At 35.8% G+C, this 22,591-nt stretch overlaps 1 protein-coding gene across 4 annotated transcripts in view; it reads right to left on the reverse strand.

Annotated features, from left to right (window-relative positions):
• The window catches only part of LOC149779677 (rho GTPase-activating protein 23-like), a 199,693-nt gene extending 181,961 nt beyond the window's left edge, over positions 1 to 17,732 (reverse strand). For 2 of the 4 annotated variants that reach the window (XR_016415698.1, XM_089940505.1), the window contains exons 1-2: positions 17,676 to 17,731; positions 10,409 to 10,520 (exon numbers count right to left, since the gene is read on the reverse strand). Coding sequence is in view for 3 of the 4 variants with exons in the window: in XM_089940505.1 (XP_089796631.1) it covers positions 10,409 to 10,420 (12 nt within the window). In the remaining variant the exon portion in view is untranslated. Of the gene's footprint in view, positions 1 to 10,408; positions 10,521 to 17,675 lie in introns of all 4 variants that reach the window. The other 2 variants (XM_089940508.1, XM_089940506.1) reach the window with 1 other exon arrangement.
• Between the last annotated feature and the right edge of the window lie 4,859 nt (positions 17,733 to 22,591).

Genomic DNA, 22,591 nt, shown 5'->3' on the forward strand with positions numbered 1-22,591 from the left:
CCCTTTGTGTGTCCTTCAATGAGGTGAAAGATTGTCCAGCCCCTCGGCTTATTACTCAAGGTGGCAGTTTTGTCCAGCCCCTCTGTGTTCCTCAAGGAGATTGCAGTTTGTCAAGCCACTCTATGCCTCAAGTAGGTGGCAGTTTTGTCCAGCCCGTCTGTGTTTCTCAAGGAGATTGCAGTTTGTCAAGCCACTCTATGCCTCAAGTAGGTGGCAGTTTTGTCCAGCCCCTCTGTGTTCCTCAAGGAGATTGCAGTCTGTCAAGCCACTCTATGCCTCAAGTAGGTGGCCGTTTTGTCCAGCCCTTCTGTGTTCCTCAAAGTGATTGCAGTTTGTCAAGCCACTCTATGCCTCAAGTAGGTGGCAGTTTTATCCAGCCCCTGTGTTCCTCAAGGAGATTGCAGTTTGTCCAGCCACTCTATGCCTCAAGTAGGTGGCAGTTTTTCCAGCCCCTCTGTGTTCCTCAAAGAGATTGCAGTTTGTCAAGCCACTCCATGCCTCAAGTATGCGGTAGTTTTGTCCAGCCCCTGTGTTCCTCAAGGAGATTGCAGTTTGTCCAGCCACTCTATGCCTCAAGTAGGTGGCAGTTTTGTCCAGTCCCTCTGTGTTCCTCAAAAAGATTGCAGTTTGTCCAGCCACTCTATGCCTCAAGTAGGTGGCAGTTTTTCCAGCCCCTCTGTGTTCCTCAATGAGATGACAGTTTCTCCAGCTCCTCTATGTGTTCCTCAATGATGTGACAGCTGGTCAGGTAAATGTAGATTACAACACCTTGGCAAACCAGGTGTCATGTTTATAACAAGTCAATAAGACTGATCATATAAAACAACGCTTTCCGACTTAGAATGCCAGACAGTCGTTTAAACAAATAACAAAAAATGTTTACTCATGCCCGTGGGAAAGGGTTGAAATACAAAGACCAAACTGCACATAATATCTTGTTATGTCAATCTAAGGCTTCAGTGACAGACTTTCCAGGTAAAAGCACTACTGAGTAAAATACAAATCCCAGTTACCGGTAAATCTTTAAGGAATTAAAATATTGCAGTCATAAGAATTAAATATAGAAAACTGGCTGTATATTAAATATATCTTACACAAATTTTCATCTCTGCTCACTGTGCAATAAAAATAACACCTAATGCAAAAAGTGAATGACACTGTATACCCATACAACCCAAAAATTATTTGAACATTTTAACCAGTTAAAACCTCTAATTTATTTCTGCAAACTTACCTGTCAATGCAATGAAACAAAATCTGAGATTAATACTATCAGATTCAAGTTTAAAACGAAATCCTGTTTTCTGGCCTGACTAATGACAATGCCTCCACACGTGATGAACCCACTCAAAGCACCTGCCACTGGATAAAGGTAAAACATGGACTCTACAACGTAATCTCTTTTTTTCACAGTTCTGTGTCGTGTAGTCAACTAAACGTATATGATATGCAGAATGTCTGCCTCCTGAATTGAATCAAATCATTCAGTTAAAAGAAGATATATATCTCAAAGTCGGCATGGTCATCAAAATGACAACTAATCTAACAAGACTACTAGTTCTGTCTCCTACTTGTAAATGAAACTACTGCGTATTACAGCCTTTCATAGAAAGTATTACAGATGCAACAGAAATGATAACATTTAAATTGGCACCTAAATAAGCAAAACTATTTATCATATTTCATCTAGACTCTAGAATTCTTAGCAACAATACTAAAATTTCCCACTTTTTTAATAAGTCAACAAGAGCATCATTAACAGCACATTATAAACTCACACAAAGTGGAATAGTCCTCTAATGTTGCTATCAGTAGGGTACAACTGACAGTGGAAACATTTCACCAAGGAAATGGTATGCAGTCTTGAACTAAACTGAATGTGTAGAGAAACCTTTATTTCTTATTAGACTTGCAGTGGTCTTTGAACTTTGGACCCCAAAATCTATAGGTTTTTGTTATTACCCAAAGTGCAAGCCATCCACAAACTTTGGTCAAAGGCTTTAATCTAGAACAAAAGATATTCTGCAAATTTTTACGTTTTCGCTATCCACCATAGTGACCTTGACATTTGACCCAAATATTAATAAAAAGCAGTGTCATACTCTAAGTGCAAGACATCTATATACATTAGTCATGGTACACAGTATACGGACTAATAATAATGTTATTATGCAAAAATCGCGACATACTGTAGTTACCTTGACCTCTGACCTATTGATGTCAAAATCAAAAGACTTTTTACTTACCAGAAGTGCAATGCATCCACACAGTTTGGTCTAGGTCTTTGATGTAAAACTTTTATTTTGCAAAAACCATTTTCATTCTTTCAGTCAGTGACATTTGACCCCAAAACTGATACCAGTCTCCTTACTTACATATGTGTAATCCATCTATAAAGTTTAGTACCTATATATGTGTAATCCATCTATAAAGTTTAGTACCTATATATGTGTAATCCATCTATAAAGTTTAGTACCTATATACGTGTAATCCATCTATAAAGTTTAGTACCTACATAGGTATAATTCATCTATAAAGTTTAGTACCTACATACATGTGATCCATCTATAAAGTTTAGTACCTACATACTTGTAATCCATCTATAAAGTTTAGTACCTAGATACGTGTAATCCATCTATAAAGTTTAGTACCTACATGGGTGTAATCCGTCTATAAAGTTTAGTACCTACATAGGTGTAATCCATCTATAAAGTTTAGTACCTATATACGTGTAATCTATCTATAAAGTTTAGTACCTACATAGGTGTAATCCGTCTATAAAGTTTAGTACCTATATACGTGTAATTCATCTATAAAGTTTAGTACCTACATACGTGTAATCCATCTATAAAGTTTAGTACCTACATACGTGTAATCCATCTATAAAGTTTAGTACTTATAGACGTGTAATCTATCTATAAAGTTTAGTACCTATATACGTGTAATCCATCTATAAAGTTTAGTACCTACATAGGTGTAATCCGTCTATAAAGTTTAGTACCTACATACGTGTAATCTGTCTATAAAGTTTAGTACCTACATACGTGTAATCCGTCTATAAAGTTTAGTACCTATAGACGTGTAATCCATCTATAAAGTTTAGTACTTATATACGTGTAATCTGTCTAAAGTTTAGTACTATATACGTGTAATCCGTCTATAAAGTTTAGTACCTATATACGTGTAATCCGTCTATAAAGTTTAGTACCTATATACATGTAATCCGTCTATAAAGTTTAGTACCTATAGATGTGCAATCCATCTATAAAGTTTAGTACCTATATATGTGTAATCCATCTAAAGTTTAGTACCTACATATGTGTAATTCATCTCTAAAGTTTAGTACCTATATACATGTAATTCATCTATAAAGTTTAGTACCTACATACATGTAATCCATCTATAAAGTTTAGTACCTATATACGTGTAATCCGTCTATAAAGTTTAGTACCTATATACATGTAATCCATCCATAAAGTTTAGTACCTATAGTTGGTGAAGAATTCTGGCTATTATGTAGAAACCATTTTTCTTGGTGACAGTGACCAAGATATTGGAACTTTTTTCTTTCTTCTCCTAAACGCAAGCAATCCAGACTGATCCAGTGGCCTAGTCAGGATAAAGCGTCCACCTAGGATGCAGGAGGTCGAGGGTTCAAACCCCAGCAGTCATACCAAAGACTTATAAAAATGGTATTAACAGCTGCTTTGCTTGGCGCTCATCATTAAGAGGCTAGTGTAAGGACTGGTCGGCCTGGTGTCAAGATAATGTGACTGGCTGGGACACGATGCTACAAGTCTGCCATGATGCCCCAGTGCAATATGACTGAAATGTTTTTAAAGCTATATTAAAATTCCAAATCACACAAACACACACAAACAATCCACAAAGTTTGGTAACTGTAGCTGGTCAACAATGCAAGTTTTCTTGCAGAAATAAAACTGATAACTGACAATGGACATCACAATATAACCCACCTTATGGTAGGCATATAAAAGAAATGCCAACCCCCTCCCCCCAACATCTCAAGGGGGAAAACTTACCTAATTACTATATCACAAGGACAATAAGTCACTTTTTGTGCCAGAAAATGAATTGCTTCACAACTGAATTAAGCTTGGAGGAGACTAAACATTAAGGCCACAGCAGAAAATGTAAATGAACCATATCCATAAGACTGCACTCTTTAAACCATCAGTTACTAACATACAATTACTAATATACAATTACTAATATACAATTACTAACATACAATTACTAACATACAATTACTAATATACAATTACTAATATACAATTACCAACATACAATTACTAATATACAATTACTAATATACAATTACTAACATACAATTACTAATATACAATTACTAATATACAATTACAATCTGCATTCTTTTCTGATAACATTTTCGACAATGTTACATTTAAAAGATACATGTTAAAATTTAAAACAATGAATGCTATTTCAGTCAATTTATCTTGATAGGCTTGTGGTGCTATTGTTCAAAAAAGTTTACCTACTGCGAGTTCGTTTTCAAATTCATGAGTCTCTCTTTTAACACAGAAATTTAATGTTTTTTCCTTAGAATACAACTGATACAGTTAACGCTCAAATCAAAGGAGATAATAACACTTTCCTCTGTTGAATGTTCATTCTCTTGCTTTCTTACTCTTACTGTAATAGTTTGGTACATTGTATGTAAACTTTTGTGGTAGTATTTTTTAGTTTTCTTGATCTATTTACTCAAAGAGTCTGAGAGACAGAAAAACAGAATTTCTTTAGTCTCCATAAAACCTTGAATCCTGAAGTATGAAAGAGTTCCAAATGAGAGAATGATAGCAGGTAAATCAAAATGAGGGACTAATTAAAGGTACATCTGCTGTGCAGGATTATTTCAAATTAAAATTTGTGAGAAAATTTAAGGCATGACAGGGAAGAAAGAGTGAGAGCAATAAAGCATGTGGTCTCAAAATGATGATTACAAAGCATGCCACTTGTAACTTTGTCACAGAATTAGACAGATAGATAGATATATAGATAGATAGAGACAGACAGACAGACAGACAGATAGATAGATAGATAGATAGATAGATAGATAGATTGTAGCTACAGTGGTCCCCCTATTATACGGCCACCCCTTCTGCACCAGAAAAGTGGCCTTATAAAATGAATGGCCTTTCCAGAGGGGGACTATATTTGTGAGCTGTGGTATGTATATGTGTACATAACAAGAAAGCTAAATATAACTTTGAAGCTGTTAATCTCTTCTTTTAAAAGTAGCATTAATTATTAAAATGTTCTTGTCTTTAAAACAGAGTTATTTCAAGGTAACATATATTAAAATGGAGTAAATGGAAAGAGTTATTTTAAATATGAAACAACGTATGTACCAAATCTAATAATGCACTTAAGTGTTTTTGTAAGCAATCATTTCTTTTAGGACACCATGGTCGCTTGAAATATCAGTCACTTTGGATTTTGTGTATGTCCGAAAACAGACATCGGGAAAGATAATCGGACTACTTACCTTACTGTATCTAAATACTGGTTCTGGACACATATTAGTTATAAAATGTGGCTGCTTGTGAGGGATAAACTTTACATTTGTGCACTAGTATGTTGACCTTCTGGTTGCATTAGAGGGGTACTTTTGAACACAAACTTGTTGGTGCCAAGGGATTCTGGCTGTAAAGAGTGGGTGGCCACTGGTCAGGAGGGCTATTCATAAGGGGGACCACTGTAATTAGAATTTCTGTTTTACTATGACATATTCTTTTTTCTCTGCATGATAGTTTGCATGTATCCACCCCGTCATTTATTTTTCTCTCAATAGTGAATACACTAAGTTTTATAAAAGGTTGTTCCACAATCAAACCTCGCATCATCCACATGAACTGAGACATCAAAATATGTGGTACATTATCATGTTTAATGTGAAAGAGTCTTTTTCCAGGACTATCTCCATCATTTAGCTAAGCTTGAGTTCGAGAAATTGTACATGTGCAACACATCTCTCTGTATCCAACATTGGCATCTCTGTCCCACATTGGTGTAAACACATTTCTGTCCCACATCAGCATTAACACACATATTGATAACATACTGGCACAAACACATCTCTATCCCACACTGGCATAATAACATCTGACAAGTTAATAGCCTGTACAATGTTCAAAATGCAATAACTGTACAATGCTCACCATGCATTAAACTGCACAATGCTCACTATGCATTAATCTGTACAATGCTCACTATACAACAAACTGTACAATGCTCACTATGCATTAAACTGCACAATGCTCATTATGCATTCAACTGCACAATGCTCACTATGCATTAAACTGTACAATGCTCAATATGCTTTAAACTGCACAATGCTCACTATATAATAAACTGTACAATGCTCACTATACAACAAACTACAATGCTCACTATGCATTAAACTGTATAATGCTCACTAAGCATTAATCTGCACAATGCTCACTATGCATTAAACTGTACAATGTTCACTATACAACAAACTGTACAATGCTCACTATGCATTAAACTGCACAATGCTCATTATGCATTCAACTGCACAATGCTCACTATGCATTAAACTGTACAATGCTCAATATGCATTAAACTGCATAATGCTCACTATACAATAAACTGTACAATGCTCACGATACAATAAACTGTACAATGCTCACTATACAATAACCTGCACCATGCTCAGTATATGATATACTGTACAATGCTCACTATGCAATAAACTGTAAAATGTTCATTGTACAATAAACTACAATACTCACTATACAATAAAATATACAATGCTCACTATACAATACACTGTACAATGCTCAATGTGCAATAAAATGTATAATGCTCACTAGGCAATAAACTATACAATGCGCACTATACAATAATCTGTACAATGCTCACTAGAATGCTCACTAAGCAATAAACTGTACAATGCTCACTAAGCAATAAACTGTACAATGTTCACTATGCATGTGTGTGTTTTGGATATTTAACGTGGCTTTAACAATTTTTCAGTCATATTGCTATGCTGTCTGCAGTGTGACAGTTTACAGTGATGTCTAGCACTGGGGCATCATGCCACAGACATGTAGCATGATGTCCCACCCAGTCACATTATCCTGACACCAGGCCAACCAGTCCTAACACTAACATCTTAATGCTGAGCGCCAAGCAAGGCAGCTGTTATTACCATTTTTCTAAGTCTTTGGTATGACTCTGCAGGGGATTGAACCCACAACCTCCCACATTTGAGGCGGATGCTCTAACCAATAGGCCACCAGACTGGTGTGTTCACTATACAATAAACTGTACAATGCTCACTATTCAATAAACTGCACAACGTTCACTATACAATAAACTATACAATGATCACTATACAATAAACTATACAATGATCACTATGCAAGAAATTGTTCAAATTACAAAGTATCTACATGTAAAATAACATAATAAGTATCAGATAAATCACATAAATCAAAATTACCTCAAAATAAACAAGAAAAAACCTAAAGGGTCAATGAGAGCCCCTTTATATCAAATCTGCTCTTTGATTGGGTAAGTAAAACTTTGAAAATGTGCTTAACTTAAACCATGGATAGACAGATGGATGAAAGGACATGCACACAAAATCCAAAGTGACTGATATGTCAAGCAATGATTGATGGACAGACGGATGAAAGGACACGCAAACAAAATGCAAAGTGACTGATATGTCAAGCAGCCACAGATAGAATGATGGATGAAAGGACATGCACACAAAATCCAAAGTGACTGATATGTCAAGCAGCCACAGATAGACAGATGGATGAAAGGACACACACACAAAATCCAAAGAGACTAATATGTCAAGCAACCACGGATAGACAGATGAATGAAAAGACACACACACAAAGTCCAAAGTGACTGATATGTCAAGCAACCATGGATAGACAGATGGATGAAAGGACATGCACACAAAATCCAAAGTGACTGATATGTCAAGCAACCACGGATAGACAGATGGATGAAAGGACATGCAAACAAAACCTAAAGTGACTGATATGTCAAGCAACCATGGATAGACAGATGGATGAAAGGACACGTACACAAAATCCAAAGCGACTGATATGTCAAGCAACCACGGATCGACAGATGGATGAAAGGACACGCACACAAAATCCAAAGTGACTGATACGTCAAGCAACCATGGATAGACAGGTGGATGAAAGGACATTACTAGATTTAGCCTTCACTTTATTGTAAAGGGAAGGCAGCCGAGTCAAGATGATAGAGAAATGGGCCTGGATCAGCCAATTTAGTCCGATCAAATGTGGCCATGATTTTCATTAGTCACCAATATTGTTTATTCTGTTTGAATGTGAAATCTTTATCATTAGAAAATGTTCTCTTTCTTACATGAAGTCCCTAAGAACTTGTAACAAAAACCTTGGAAATACAATTTTAGGAGGGGGTATTTTAAACATTCCTTTTATGAGTAAAACCTCCCATAGATTAACAATGAGCCATTTGCCATGCTTTCACAAATTCCATTCAATTCTACACTCTGCGTTCTTATAAAAAAATATATTGGTGGGAATCCCAGTGCAGAAAATCAACCAAAGATTTGTTAGTTTTACATACAATATCACCAATTAATTGTGAGAATACCTCTGAAATAAATTTAAATTAAATAGTAAAACGTTATCACTTTTAAAAGGGACACATCACAAAATACATATAATGAACAAATATCAGGTGGATTATAAAGTCTGTGAAGTATACATCAGATGTCCCTGGCAAAATAATTTAAATAAACTAATACATAAATACTTATTTGTCCATTCAGTAAGTCATGGTGTTAAGTAATGCAAGGTTTTCTTGGAAATTAAAATTTCTTCAGCAAGGATGTCATAATGCTAAGACATATACCCAATTCAATATAGTGTCATTCAATACACAAATGCCTTTTATACATCACATTGATCTGTGTTATATGGGAATAATTAGCCAAGAATTTTAAATGCTACAATATATCCATAGATTTCCAATAGGAAATGTAGCATATTTTATTCTGTAAAAGGAATAACAGGTGTCCAATTAATTCACTCTTAAAAATCAAAACTTCCAGTGTTAATCATACAAGTGGTATAATACCAAAGTGAGATTGAAGGGAGACAACTCAATGAGAACAAAATGACAATCTTATCAATTCTCTCTCATTTAAAGAGTTTTAGATTCAGCATTTGTCATCTATATACATTCAGAAATTCTGCAACACATAATGACTTAAAATGTAAGCATTATGAACTGGAGTGCATATTTACAAAGGCATTGACAAACTTTACATCAGACCACAAAATTGAAAGTCTACAGCGTATATTCATTTATAATACTCAGGCAGATCAGAGTTAATGTTATTTGTTCTAGTGATTACGCCTAACAAACTACATAGACCCAGATATGTTAGTACACTGTGAAATGCCAGATCTGGGTCTTTACAGTTGGGCTCAATTTATAAGCAAGTATATATATATATATGTGTGTGGTGGGTGGTGGTGGGAACAAAAAAGGAATGAGAACACAATTATTCTTTTCTTAGCACACCTGTAATAAGTTTACCTCAATGAAATAAATCAAAGAATGTGAATAGTTACTTGAATAATGTTTCTAAATTGCTACTCAAACTGCACAAGAACGAATGTACAACTCAGGACCCTGCATATCTTCCAAGTAACAGCCAGGCAAACCACCTTTCTGGCATTTCTTGATTTAATTGTTGGTCAATTATTTTCTTGCAAATTAAACAGCTAGTGCTGGTTACAAGCAAAATAAATTAACCAACAAGAAAGTTTGAACAAAATCAATTAACCAATGCTAGGCATTCAATATGGCAACCTCCATGACGTCCACAAGCCTTCACTCGGAAGAAAAACTAGAGTGTGAGTGATTTAAACTAAAAGTTACTGAATGTATAAAGTGATCTTAATTTATGCTGAGACATGATTATTTCCAAGTAACTTCCAAGGTAAATGTAATAACTGAATTAATTTTCATTCAGCTGTATCCAATCAGACTGCAGAGTGATTGACAATGTTTCAACTAGGGTTAATGTGGAACCAAGTGTATCAACAAAATTATGGCTAGCAAAGGTGTGTGATACTGCATTACTATCCAGCTGTCCACCCATCTCTCTGTGAATAAATTCTTCTTCAACTCCTAGATTGCTTTATGGAAATTTTGCAACCTTGGTATATAGATTATTCAAGTGGTAGCTACAGATCTGCAATGGAAGCAGGGCTTTACAAATTGTACCAAAGTAAGTTTGCCCAGGGCATGCAAACTTTTATAAACTTTCTGAATCTATGCTTTAATAAATGTTTTTCAAAATATAATAGTAACATACCTTATTGTCCATTCTAGGTGGGACATGCCATACTTAATCTGATAGGTTCATAATGGTCACATATTAGGCACATCATAAATTCACACAAGTATGAACATCCAAATGAATTTATCTGGAATTTTAAAACAAAAAATATCTGTATCAATTGAAACAAAAACAGAAAGGGATGCACACTATGTGTTTACCCAAACAGAAAGGCATTCACAATATGTGTTTGCCCAAACAGAAAGGCATGCACAATGTGTGTTTACCCAAACAGAAAGGCGTGCACAATGTGTGTTTACCCAAACAGAAAGGTGTGCGCAATGTGTGTTTACCCAAACAGAATGGCATGCACAATATGTGTTTACCCAAACAGAAAGGCATGCACAATGTGTTTACCCAAACAGAAAGGCAAGCGCAATGTGTGTTTACCCAAACAGAAAGGCATGCACAATGTGTGTTTACCCAAATAGAAAGGCGTGCACAATGTGTGTTTACCCAAACAGAAAGGTGTGCGCAATGTGTGTTTACCCAAACAGAATGGCATGCACAGTATGTGTTTACCCAAACAGAAAGGCATGCACAATGTGTTTACCCAAACAGAAAGGCATGTGCAATGTGTGTTTACCCAAACAGAAAGGCATGCACAATGTGTTTACCCAAACAGAAAGGCATGCACAATATGTGTTTACCCAAACAGAAAGGCAGGCACAATATGTTTACCCAAAGAGAAAAACATGCACAATGTGTGTGCCCAAACAGAAAAGGCATGCACAGTATGTGTCTGCCCAAACAGAAATCCATGCACAATATACATTTACCCAAACAGAAAAGCATGCACAATATGTATTTACCCAAACAGAAAGGCATGCACAAGGTGTTTGCCTACACAGAAAGAAAAAACAACCCACAAGTACTTCACATTATGTTTTTACTTTAACTGGTACCAACCAGATACCAAGTATCCTAGACCTATTTCCCAGCAGCAAAGGATTTTACCATGGTAAGAAATATACATATAACCCACCTGATCCTACATGATGTAAGTGACCTGACAGCACTACAGCCAAAACAGACCAACAACAAAAACAAAGATAGGTAATGCTGTCCAAATCGGCCTCCATAATCTAATAAGCATCAGTCTTTTCTAAAAAATTTCTAGATGGGACCAAGTTGGTGTTGCACTGCCACAAAAAAGTCAAATATACTTTACAATCATTTTCAGTATGATTTCACTTCTAAATAACCAATCAGTCAATTGATAATTGATTTTACTTCCAAATAAACACTTCTTTAATTACTACTTTTTTTCAGCATACATTTCTCCTTTTGGGATTTTTTAAAACTCTTTTTTATGTCTTCAGCTTGCCTTCAGGCTGATACACCATCCTGATCTATAAATAGTAGTCAGGATACTTGGGAGTAGTTTGTTTTCTTTGAAGGCTGCAAAAATTCTCCAAATGTTGCATGATTGAAGTTGGACAGCACTACTGCTTTTTATTTTATTTATTTTTCACTTAGTAAAAACAATAACTTCGTTCATCCCATAGTACAGTGGATACACAATAATTATAGGACCAGCAGCAAACACCTATGAATATAATAAATTAAAACAGAATGTAATTATCTCTATTCTCTTATGGTGAATGACAGTTATCTTGTTTGCTTTTGTAAGCCACTACCCCTTTTTCTTAGCTTAACTGTCAAAAATGGGAGCATGTCATTCAATATGTCTGTCTAATGATGATTTGCCCTGAGAATATCAACAAGCTACAGTTCTTCATTATTTGTAAAGAAAATGTAGGTGCTAATTAGAGCTAATAACTATAAATAACCAGCAAAATATGGATTTTTTGTTGCCAATTCATATGACACATGCTTCACTTTTAATGTGCAAGTTTTAATTGTGTTGATACATGTAGTGGCCTTCAAAAATAGATACATGTTGATACGTGTAGGGGCCTTCAAATCATGCCACAGCAAAGGGCTGCATGTTACTAATTCATCATTGTCTTTCAAGAACTTCAAAATGGGGATGCAGCATTTCATCAGCACACTTGACGTTTTCTCCGGTAAAATACAGAACCCCATTTTTTGGGACAAGCCAGATAGTCAACCCACATAGAACATGTTAGGGGCCTGATCACTATTTACACAGATTTTGTAACCACCACTATATATATCCTCATCATGTAGTTGGTATAAACAGATTTTGTAACCACCACTATATATATCCTCATCATGTAGTTGGTATAAACAGATTTTGTAACCACCACTATATATATCCTCATCATGCAGTTGGTATAAACAGATTTTGTAACCACCACTATATATATCATCATCATGTAGTTGGTATAAACAGATTTTGTAACCACCACTATATATATCCTCATCATGTGGTTGGTATAAACAGATTTTGTAACCACCACTATATATATCCTCATCATGTGGTTGGTATAAACAGATTGTGTAACCACCACTATATATATCCTCATCATGCAGTTGGTATAAACAGATTTTGTAACCACCACTATATATATCCTCATCATGTAGTTGGTATAAACAGTTTTTGTAACCACCACTATATACATCCTCATCATGCAGTTGGTATGAACAGATTTTGTAACCACCACTATATATATCCTCATCATGTAGTTGGTATAAACAGATTTTGTAACCACCACTATATATATCATCATGTAGTTGGTATAAACATATTTTGTAACCACCACTATATATATCCTCATCATGTAGTTGGTATAAACAGATTTTGTAACCACCACTATATATATCCTCATCATGTAGTTGGTATGAACAGATTTTGTAACCACCACTATATATATCCTCATCATGCAGTTGGTATAAACAGATTTTGTAACCACCACTATATACATCCTCATCATGCAGTTGGTATAAACAGATTTTGTAACCACCACTATATATATCCTCATCATGTAGTTGGTATGAACAGATTTTGTAACCACCACTATATATATCTTCATCATGTAGTTGGTATAAGCAAATTTTGTAACCACCACTATATATATCCTCATCATGTAGGTGTTATAAACAGCAGATAGTCTTGCTATGAACCCATGTAAAATCCTCAGGGCAGTTTATACAACAGATTATCAATCAGCAAATTAAAAGTAAAGTGGTGACACATTTAAGGAAGCAACCACCACCATTTCACCGATTACCTGAAAAGAGTTAGGGTAAAAACATACTTAATTCTCTGAAAACTTCAGTGAGAGCCATTTAGTTGCATAAGTAGAAAAACTCACTTTGTTGGAAGATATAGTTAAATGAAATAGGTAAGTGTTAAAAAACAAGTTATTACACATCACTACTTTGAGCCATCCTAATTAAATCATTGTGATAGGGTTAGGTTGTGTGTGTGTGTGTGTGTGTGTGTGTGTGTGTGTGTGTGTTTCTTTGAACTTTCATTTCTCTCCATGTATAAATTACAAAACGTTTATTCTGAGTGCAAGTGTGATTCATGTTTTTAAAAGCAAAATGTCCAAATGTGATTCAGAAAAGTATGTACAATCTGAAAAACAAACTGAGTCCAGCAAAACTAAATTTCAGAACTTCTGGTGGGAGTTTGACTTTGTAAGGTGGGACTTTGTAAGGTGGGAGTCTGACTGATGGGAGTTTGACTTTGTAAGGTAGGAGTTTGACTGGTAAGAGTTTGACTAGTGGGAGTTTGACTTTGTAAGGTGGGAGTTTGACTGGTGGGAGTTTGACTTTGTATGGTAGGAGTTTAACTGGCAAGAGTTTGACTGGTGGGAGTTTGACTTTGTAAGGTGGGAGTTTGACTGGTGGGAGTTTGACTTTGTATGGTAGGAGTTTGACTGGTGGGAGTTTGACTGGTGGGAGTATCACTGAATACCAACATGAAACACCATCACTGAATACCAACATGAAACACCATCACTGAATACCAACATGAAACACCATCACTGAATACCAACATGAAATACCATCACTGAATCACCATACTGATGACAGTCATTCTGCAGTATATATCTGCAGACAACAGCTTTCGAGTTCACTTGAGTTTCTGCATTTGATCAAATCAGGCCACTGCTGTGGGCTAAAATCTCTTAACCCGAAGTAGCAAAGGCACATAGTGGGAATCTTTGAAGATCTTTTGACCAATATCTGGTCTATAACTATTCAATAGCTTCACTGTATGTTGGAGGAGCTAGGCAGGTTTTAAATAAGCAAGAATTTGGCTAAGGATTCCTGTTGCCATGCTCAGTGAGGCTGGTTCGCAACTAATGTCCATTTAGCAAAATTTAGCTATTTCCTACAAGGTTCTTCTTCACATTCTTAGGTAGAAACCAAATTTAGGATAAATGTATTCTTAGCCAAAATTTGCCTAGTGTCAACAATGCCTCTTAGTATAACCCACGTGTGGTTGAACAAAACCAAAATCTAGGTAACTATGATTAGCCCAATTTGTCAATCTGCAACATTGTCCCTTTCCATAATGTACATGTATGACTTTTAGACAGAAACCAAATCTTAAAGATACATTTAGGCAAGTCTGGGTTTCTTAGAATCATACCTGTAGGTTATACTAAAGGTTATTGCTGACACTAGCCAAATCTTGGCTAAGCATACAGTTAAATAGATTTGGGTTTCTAACAGTATGGATATAATCTATGCAAAATGGCATTACAGACTCTAGCCAGATTTTGACTAAGAATACATTTAGCAAAAATCTGGTTTCCTCCTATGAGGTAAAATTAATATTCGCAAACAGCAACTATAAAATAAATGGCTAAATTTGGCTAACAAGCCACACACTGCTTGTTAAGAAGTTACACTGAGAATACTTAGCCAAAACTTGGCTTATTTCAAGTCTGCCTAGTTCAACCAGCAGACAGTAAAATTATTCTATAGTTATATATAGGGACCTGACATTGGTCAAAATGACTACAAAATTCTTATTATGTGCCTTTACCACTTTGGTTTAAGAGATTTTAACCCACAGCAGAGGCCTGATTTTATTAAATGGAAAAACTCAAGTGAAATCGGAAGGTGTTAGACACAGCAGCAACACCCAGCATATTTGAAACTCTCTTATATCAGTGAAGATGCAGAAAGTACATTTTCTATGCTGAGAAAAATTCAACAAGATTTCTGGGTAAGTTTGAACAACAGTACCATCCAGTATTCAGTGAGTGTAAAGATGAACACAAATGACACCCACATTATCTTACAAACCTACCCCAATCAACCAATGATACCCCAATCAACCACTGATAACCCAATCAACCACTGATACCCAAATCAACCATTGATACCCCAATCAACCATTGATACCCCAATCAACCATTGATACCCCCAATCAACAATTTAGAGAAGCAAAGGCTACAGCAGATTAAGAAAATATTCCATTGTCCAATGGTTGTTAAAGACAGAAGCTTGGTATGCATTTTATTTATTTAGTGTATATCTGGTTGTGGTTATGTCAGTGTTGGCATGTGATGATGGAGCTGAACAATTCTAAATATACTAAATACTTTTTTTTAAAAAGTGTATTACAAGCTATAGGAAAGCAAATCTATTATTTTCCTTTTAATCAAATCTGAAATTCCAGTAATTTTCTGTCACCTTTAAGGAAAAGTTAAATTATTTTCAATTGGACAATGCCACTTTTTGGGGTTATGAACATTGACACAGATACGGATCTTAAAACACACTTTTTAGTCTACACACACATACACACACACAAATACACACAGAATGGTAAGTATAGCAGGTATGGGTTAAAATGCAAATTAAAGTACAAGAACAATTGCAGACAATCATACAGTAATGCCATGTACACAATGTCATACAAACAAGTAAAGTGCTGAGCTGCCAATCAAAATAACATTTTGATGTAGTGTTCTACACTGTAAAACACAATCATACACATATAAGCATAGGAATCCAAAACATATAGAAATCCATACTCCAAACACAGACCTTCACAAACAATCTTTCTACCTGAACTGTTAGTCCTACATGTAGACCTTGACGCCGATATTTATGTTGTGGTCGTCAAGGTCTTACAACCTAACTAGCGTCACTGTGTAGCATTTTTTTATGTCGACTAACATTGTTACAAAAGTCAAATTTTCAGGAATATTTCACAACTGACAACTATAATAGCAACGCTTTTTACAAAGTAAAATCATTATGTTTTAGTCAGACTTTACTTACTCTAATAAATTCAAATTCTCACAAAAGAAATGGACCCGTTTTCAAGTTTTGTTGGCCTACATTTCAGTTGGCTGGAAAGCAATGAAAGCCTGAAATGCTAAATTCAGGTTAAGTTGAAATATTATTCTTTAACGAAATGAATAAAAAATATATTATGCCTATTGGAACTGTAAGCAATGGTTCGTTTCATTCAAGAAACATATCCCCAACATGAACCTACTTGAACTTACTTAGGCATACCTCGACTACCATCGTATTGCAACAAATTCAAATGTATGTCAACGGAATGTGAAAATGTGTCCATTTGCTAGCATCATATTTTCATTCTGCCACGATAAAGACAGCACTGTAAAGTATATTAATTAAACATAAATTAGTGTAAGAGCATCGATATAGGCTGCAAAGGTTGTGCGATGTTCCTGAAACTTGAATTACTCATTCCAATGTCAACGACATCAGAACACGCTATAGAAGGCCGTTATTTGGATAGTAAGACATAGCACTAAAACAAAACCAACATGTGCTATGTCTTACATTGTAGGACTACCTGAACTGCTACAATCTGGAGCAATGGAACAACTTATCTAACAGACGTTGCCGCTTTCAATATTGATCTACAATCTATGATCACACAACATATTATTCATTTATTTCATACATAATTCATCTTTTATATAGTCGAATTCATCCGTCTACCAATTTATACATTCTTCGTCTTAAATATGTAAAACAAACAAAACAACTCTTCTTCCGATCCCACTGTTGAAATAATAGATATGACAATATTTACCTCTCTGAGCCTACCAGACATTGCAATAAAAAGGTAATACTATCTGTCTGATAAATCACACCAAGTAATAGCTCACTCCAATACACTATCACGAGTCGAGGGTTCGGATGATCAGGCGGATCATACAAATAATCTTACTTTCTTTCTCAGTGATGGTAGAGACTATTTACAGTTAAAACTGTTTTATACTGTTTAATATCTTGCCAACGGTCAATTTATCAGTCCATTATATGGTTCTTAATAATGGCAAACACAAAACATAATAGTCGTGCTTACCTTCTTATAAGCCGACATGTAGAAATGTATTAGGCACACCTGCTGTTGACCAAATTACCTGTCAAATCCAATCGTGATTGTCATATGAAATTTGATTGGATAACCCGCACCATTTAAAGTTTGTTTGCTAAGACTTTTTATGTAAAAAGACAAACTATTAGTCTTTAGCAATTTCGTCTTTATAAATAAATAAATTATGCAGCTATTATGAGTGAAAAGATTAGTAAAGAACCATTGAACTTAATAGCAGTCTTAATAAACATTTTGAGTCAGAAACCAATCAGAATTTCGCTTTTAAATTATTTTCGTAGTAAAGGGAACTCACTCCCTGAAGAAACCGTGTAGGGGAAATAAATGTTTACCACCCCGCGAGTCTGGTTCTCTGATGACATCCACACCACCCAAAGCACGAGGGTAATGAGCACCAGGGAACCAAGAAGCATTTTCTGGCTTTCCTGCCTGCACTGTACTCGAAGCACTGGATAGTAATAGCTGTTGTAGTCGTGTGTGTGTGTGTGTGTGTGTGTGTGTGTGTGTGTAAAAAATCTGTTATGCAAATTGTGTCAGTATAACATAGTATTCATACCATACAACATTTGTCACTAAACAGATATAATGTCTTGAAATAATATTTCATTCCAAGCGACAAGTTATAATTACTGGTTTTCTCATTTTCAAAAAGTGAAACAATAGCGACTTAAAATAGCTGCGATATTTAGGCCCTATACAAAGCTTAGCGATGAGCCATTGTCTGATCTATTGTGTTTTTTTTTTATTAAAAAAATCTTTGTTTTTCATACTCCTGCTATGTTGTAGATACGCCCATATTTAGTATAATATCTTATGTAAACAGACATAAGTCAAAGTAAGGTTCAGCAGGTGTGTTCTTTTGATGTTGTTGTTGTTGTCGTCGTCGTTGTTATTTTTAGTAGTAGTAGTAGTAGTACATCTGACAGTAGCATGGAAACATATATTTCTGGACTTTAGAAGCAGAGAAACAATTTAATACTTTTTATATGAATTGTTGACTACGAATAAATAAATAAATAAATTCCAACTCCAAGACTGTCTGTTTTTAATAATAATCCCCAAATGATCAAATCACTATAATTGGGCGTATTAAATTTTAATATAGCGTTATGACAATATTTCTGGATAGCTGATAAAATAAAAATAAAATAAATAAAATAAAAATACCCTCAGTCCCGAGACATATACCAAGAGCAAACCGCTTAATGTTGGAACGTGTGTATGGGGTGGGGGGTCTGAAGGAAAAATACTCTGGTCCCCAAACAGTTTGAAAGAAATAATCTTCCTCTAATTTGTAAAATAAAATTACCCTCAATCCCGAGACATATACCAAGGGCAAACCGCTTAATGTTGGAACGTGTGTATGTAGGGTGTGGGATGATTTTTTTTTTTCTGAAGGAAAATTACTCTGGTCCTCAAACAGCTGGAAAGAAATAATCTTCCTCTAATTTGTAAAATAAAAATAAATGCTATGCACCATATTTCCTGAAATAGTCCTGGTTTGAAGAAAGAATATCCCCTCACCAACTCCCGAAAATTAAAATTGGCAATCCCCAATTGCGTAATTGCAAACCAAAATACCACCGGGTCCCTAGGCCATATACTAAATCCTTGATTGTGCACTGAATAAGAAAACATACAGATTAAGATATATAGCGAACAAAACTGCTGAAAAACCAATAATTGTTTCATCGCTGTGTAACCGGTCTCCTGATCCAGAGGACTGCATCAGACTTATATAGTACGAAATATCACGGCTTTGGCTCTCGTGACCCAAAATCGCTCATTTACTAAGCTTGAGGAGGTATTGAATAAGGACCTAGAGGAAACAATGGATTTCTTCAAGAAATGTCGTCTACAGCCAGCGCAAGAAAGACAGTCTCCAGCGTCTTTCAGCTAAACAATGCAAATGGAAATCGTGAGCTTTGCATCTACCTCAATGGGCAGCAAATAAAACACGACCCGACAGCAACATACCTTGGTGTGACTCTGGACAGTTCACTGACATTCTACAACCACCTGAAGAAAACTGCAGCAAAACTTAGCACTCGAAACAACCTACTCCGCGAACTAACTGGCTCAGCCTGGTGCGTTAGTACTCAAACACTCAAAACACTGGCCTTCTGTTATTCGACAGCCGAGTATTGCGCTCCTGGCTGGGCTCGATCATCCTACACGAGGTTAACTGATCTCCTGCTCAACACAACAATGCACATACTCTCTGGAACACTAGGTACTACTCCTTTACCATGGCTGCGGTACTCAACAATAATCCTCCCCACATCTGTGTCGCCAGGAAGCAACCACAAAAGTGTTGGCTAAGATCTATGCCAGTGATCACCTCACATCCAGCAGTCCGCTTGACTTCGAGACGTCCAATCTGGTTAGGTTCGTTGCCGGAGGATATCACAGCTATTTCGGCATGGTGTGTCGCATGGTCTTCAACAGATGTTGTAAACAACTCACTCGTAGCTGAGCCATCTGTCTGCCAGTAGTAATCAATGGTGGGGTTTCTGGCGCAGTAACCCTATTTTACTCCAAACAAATACAAAGTTGCCATTTTTTTACACCACCCCGAGGACACCCACACTGCCAGTACTTGGCCGAGCGGAGATCTATCGTGGTGACTACGCTTATGGTAATTATGTGAAAGTGTTTGTTTGACTTAAAATAGTGTTACTTCGTCAGAAACACCCATATTTAACTACTACTATAATCGGACTTTTTGTTTGATTATTTTTAAAGTTTATATAAAATTTATATTTGATAAATTTTGTATGAAACATTAGAATATCTTATAGGAAAGGGAATTTCCTGTTACATCTATAAAAAAAAAACTTTGGCTTTAATCTAACAAATAAGTTTTATTTAAAAGATTTCAGTCTATAAACCAATCATCAAGATACACTAATATGAGGCAGAATGTAATCAGTGATTGCATTAAAGAAAGTAAATGTTGTCAATCGAGTCAATACTAATCAATACGGTTGTTTATTAGAGCTGATGATGTAAAAATAAAACGTTCGACTGATGATCCAATGTTAAATATCGAAGAAATGATTGATATAATTATTCCTAAAGTTTAGATAAAATTTATACCTTATCAAGTTCTGCTTGACTGTCGCTGATACATTCTACAAGATATTGCCGCTGATACAAGTTTTCGTATTTACTAATTCTCAATGGGAGGATGTCATTTAACATACTGTCAATGACCTTGAATTCAGGTATTAAATTGTCCATGTCGTATTTAACGTCACGCAAATAAGATCGTATCTGATCATGCACTTTTTTTACAAGTCACACTAGCGGTTTTATATGCACTTTTTTGTATCAAATCGCGGCTCTATTTTCTATTTTCTTGCTGGCAAGAGAAACTCCAACTCCAGATATTATCAGAAGAAAAAAAAGAAAGAAAAAAACCCGGAGATACTACCATATCCTGTCATCGCTAACGGAATATAAGATATAACACGTAAAATTTTGCTGTAATATCTGTAACAATGTTTTAAGCAACAAAGTTTCTTATGGTAGCATTTGTTGCACATCATTAGCGCATCAAGTTCCGTTTTCGGAATATCTTCCGAGTCATGATTAAAGTCTATGATTTGCTTTTTCTTCATTTATTATTTTTACGTGATTGTAAACGTTCTCACGCCAACAAATGAATCAAGAAACTGATAGGCATATAGTACTGTGATTGCATTTCTTGCAGCTTCATCAACATACGCTTTATTTGCTAGATCTTCGGCAGTGGCAGGAGCAGTGGATGATTTTACTTTGTTGACGCACATATTTCACTTGCCAGACATTGTGTCGCCGTTTATTTTGACGAAATTAGCTTTGACAAACGTGACATTGGTCAGCCAATTATCGTTGGCCAATGTTTTTGTTTGATTTTGTTTTATCAGCTTCCTTATTAATAATTGCCTTACCGCCCATGTCGATATTGCCGTCGGTGGTACGTGGTAAATACAATTTTAACTGTCAGAAACGTATAACTTGTGTAACGTCGGTGTCCGTAGGCAGTGATAACGTACCTGATAGCCCCGTTACGTCTGCGTAATTGTTCATCATTAAGTTGCCGGTCATGTGTTTCCGACTTTCTTTACAACGGCGCCGTGGACTGACAGCAGCTGATTGTAACTTGTTGCTTGACTATTGTTTACATCAGTTGGTGGAAAATCTGTTTCCAACCTGATAATCTTTTTTTTCTGCAAACGGACATTGTTAGTTAAGTCATCACTTTAAGTTTCACCAGCTAACGGCAGTTTAGCATCGTCGACAGATTTTAGTTGTGAATAACTTACTGCTTGTGTCACGTTTGCATCAGCGGCTAGTGGGTATGTTGTTTCAAGGCTTAAAATTTTACAACCTGTTTCATTGTTATGTCGCCGCTCAATGTTCCGCCGGACAACGGCAGTTTAGCGTCGTCGACAGATCTGAGCTGAGCATAACTTACCGCTTGTGTGTCGTTTACCTTATCGGATGGGTATTTTGTCTCAAGACCTAACACACGCTAGTTTGACATCGAAACATTTCCGGCCACTGTATTACCGGATTTTTTTTTAAAGATACTTGATAAATCAACTGTTCCTTTTGTCGTAATAGTATCAGAAGACACCGAGCCGGTTAATGTTGTTCCGAATTTCGTGTAATAACTCATGTTTATTTCTTATTGATAGACTAATTTTTATCAGACATAAAATATAAAACAAAGATGTCAATACTGAACTTTGATACGGAGCGACTGATTGCGCACCAGCATAACAACGAACTATCCGGTTGCCATTTCCTGATAGTAGGTCAGACAGGATCTGGCGAAACAAATTTGCTAATGAATCTGCTGCTTAGGTCATACTGGATAGTTTCGTATTTTGACACGT

The sequence above is a fragment of the Sinohyriopsis cumingii genome, chromosome 17, assembly GCF_028554795.1.
Source record: "Sinohyriopsis cumingii isolate HCF-2022 chromosome 17, ASM2855479v2, whole genome shotgun sequence".
In the NCBI taxonomy this organism is placed as follows: Eukaryota; Metazoa; Mollusca; class Bivalvia; order Unionida; family Unionidae; genus Sinohyriopsis; species Sinohyriopsis cumingii.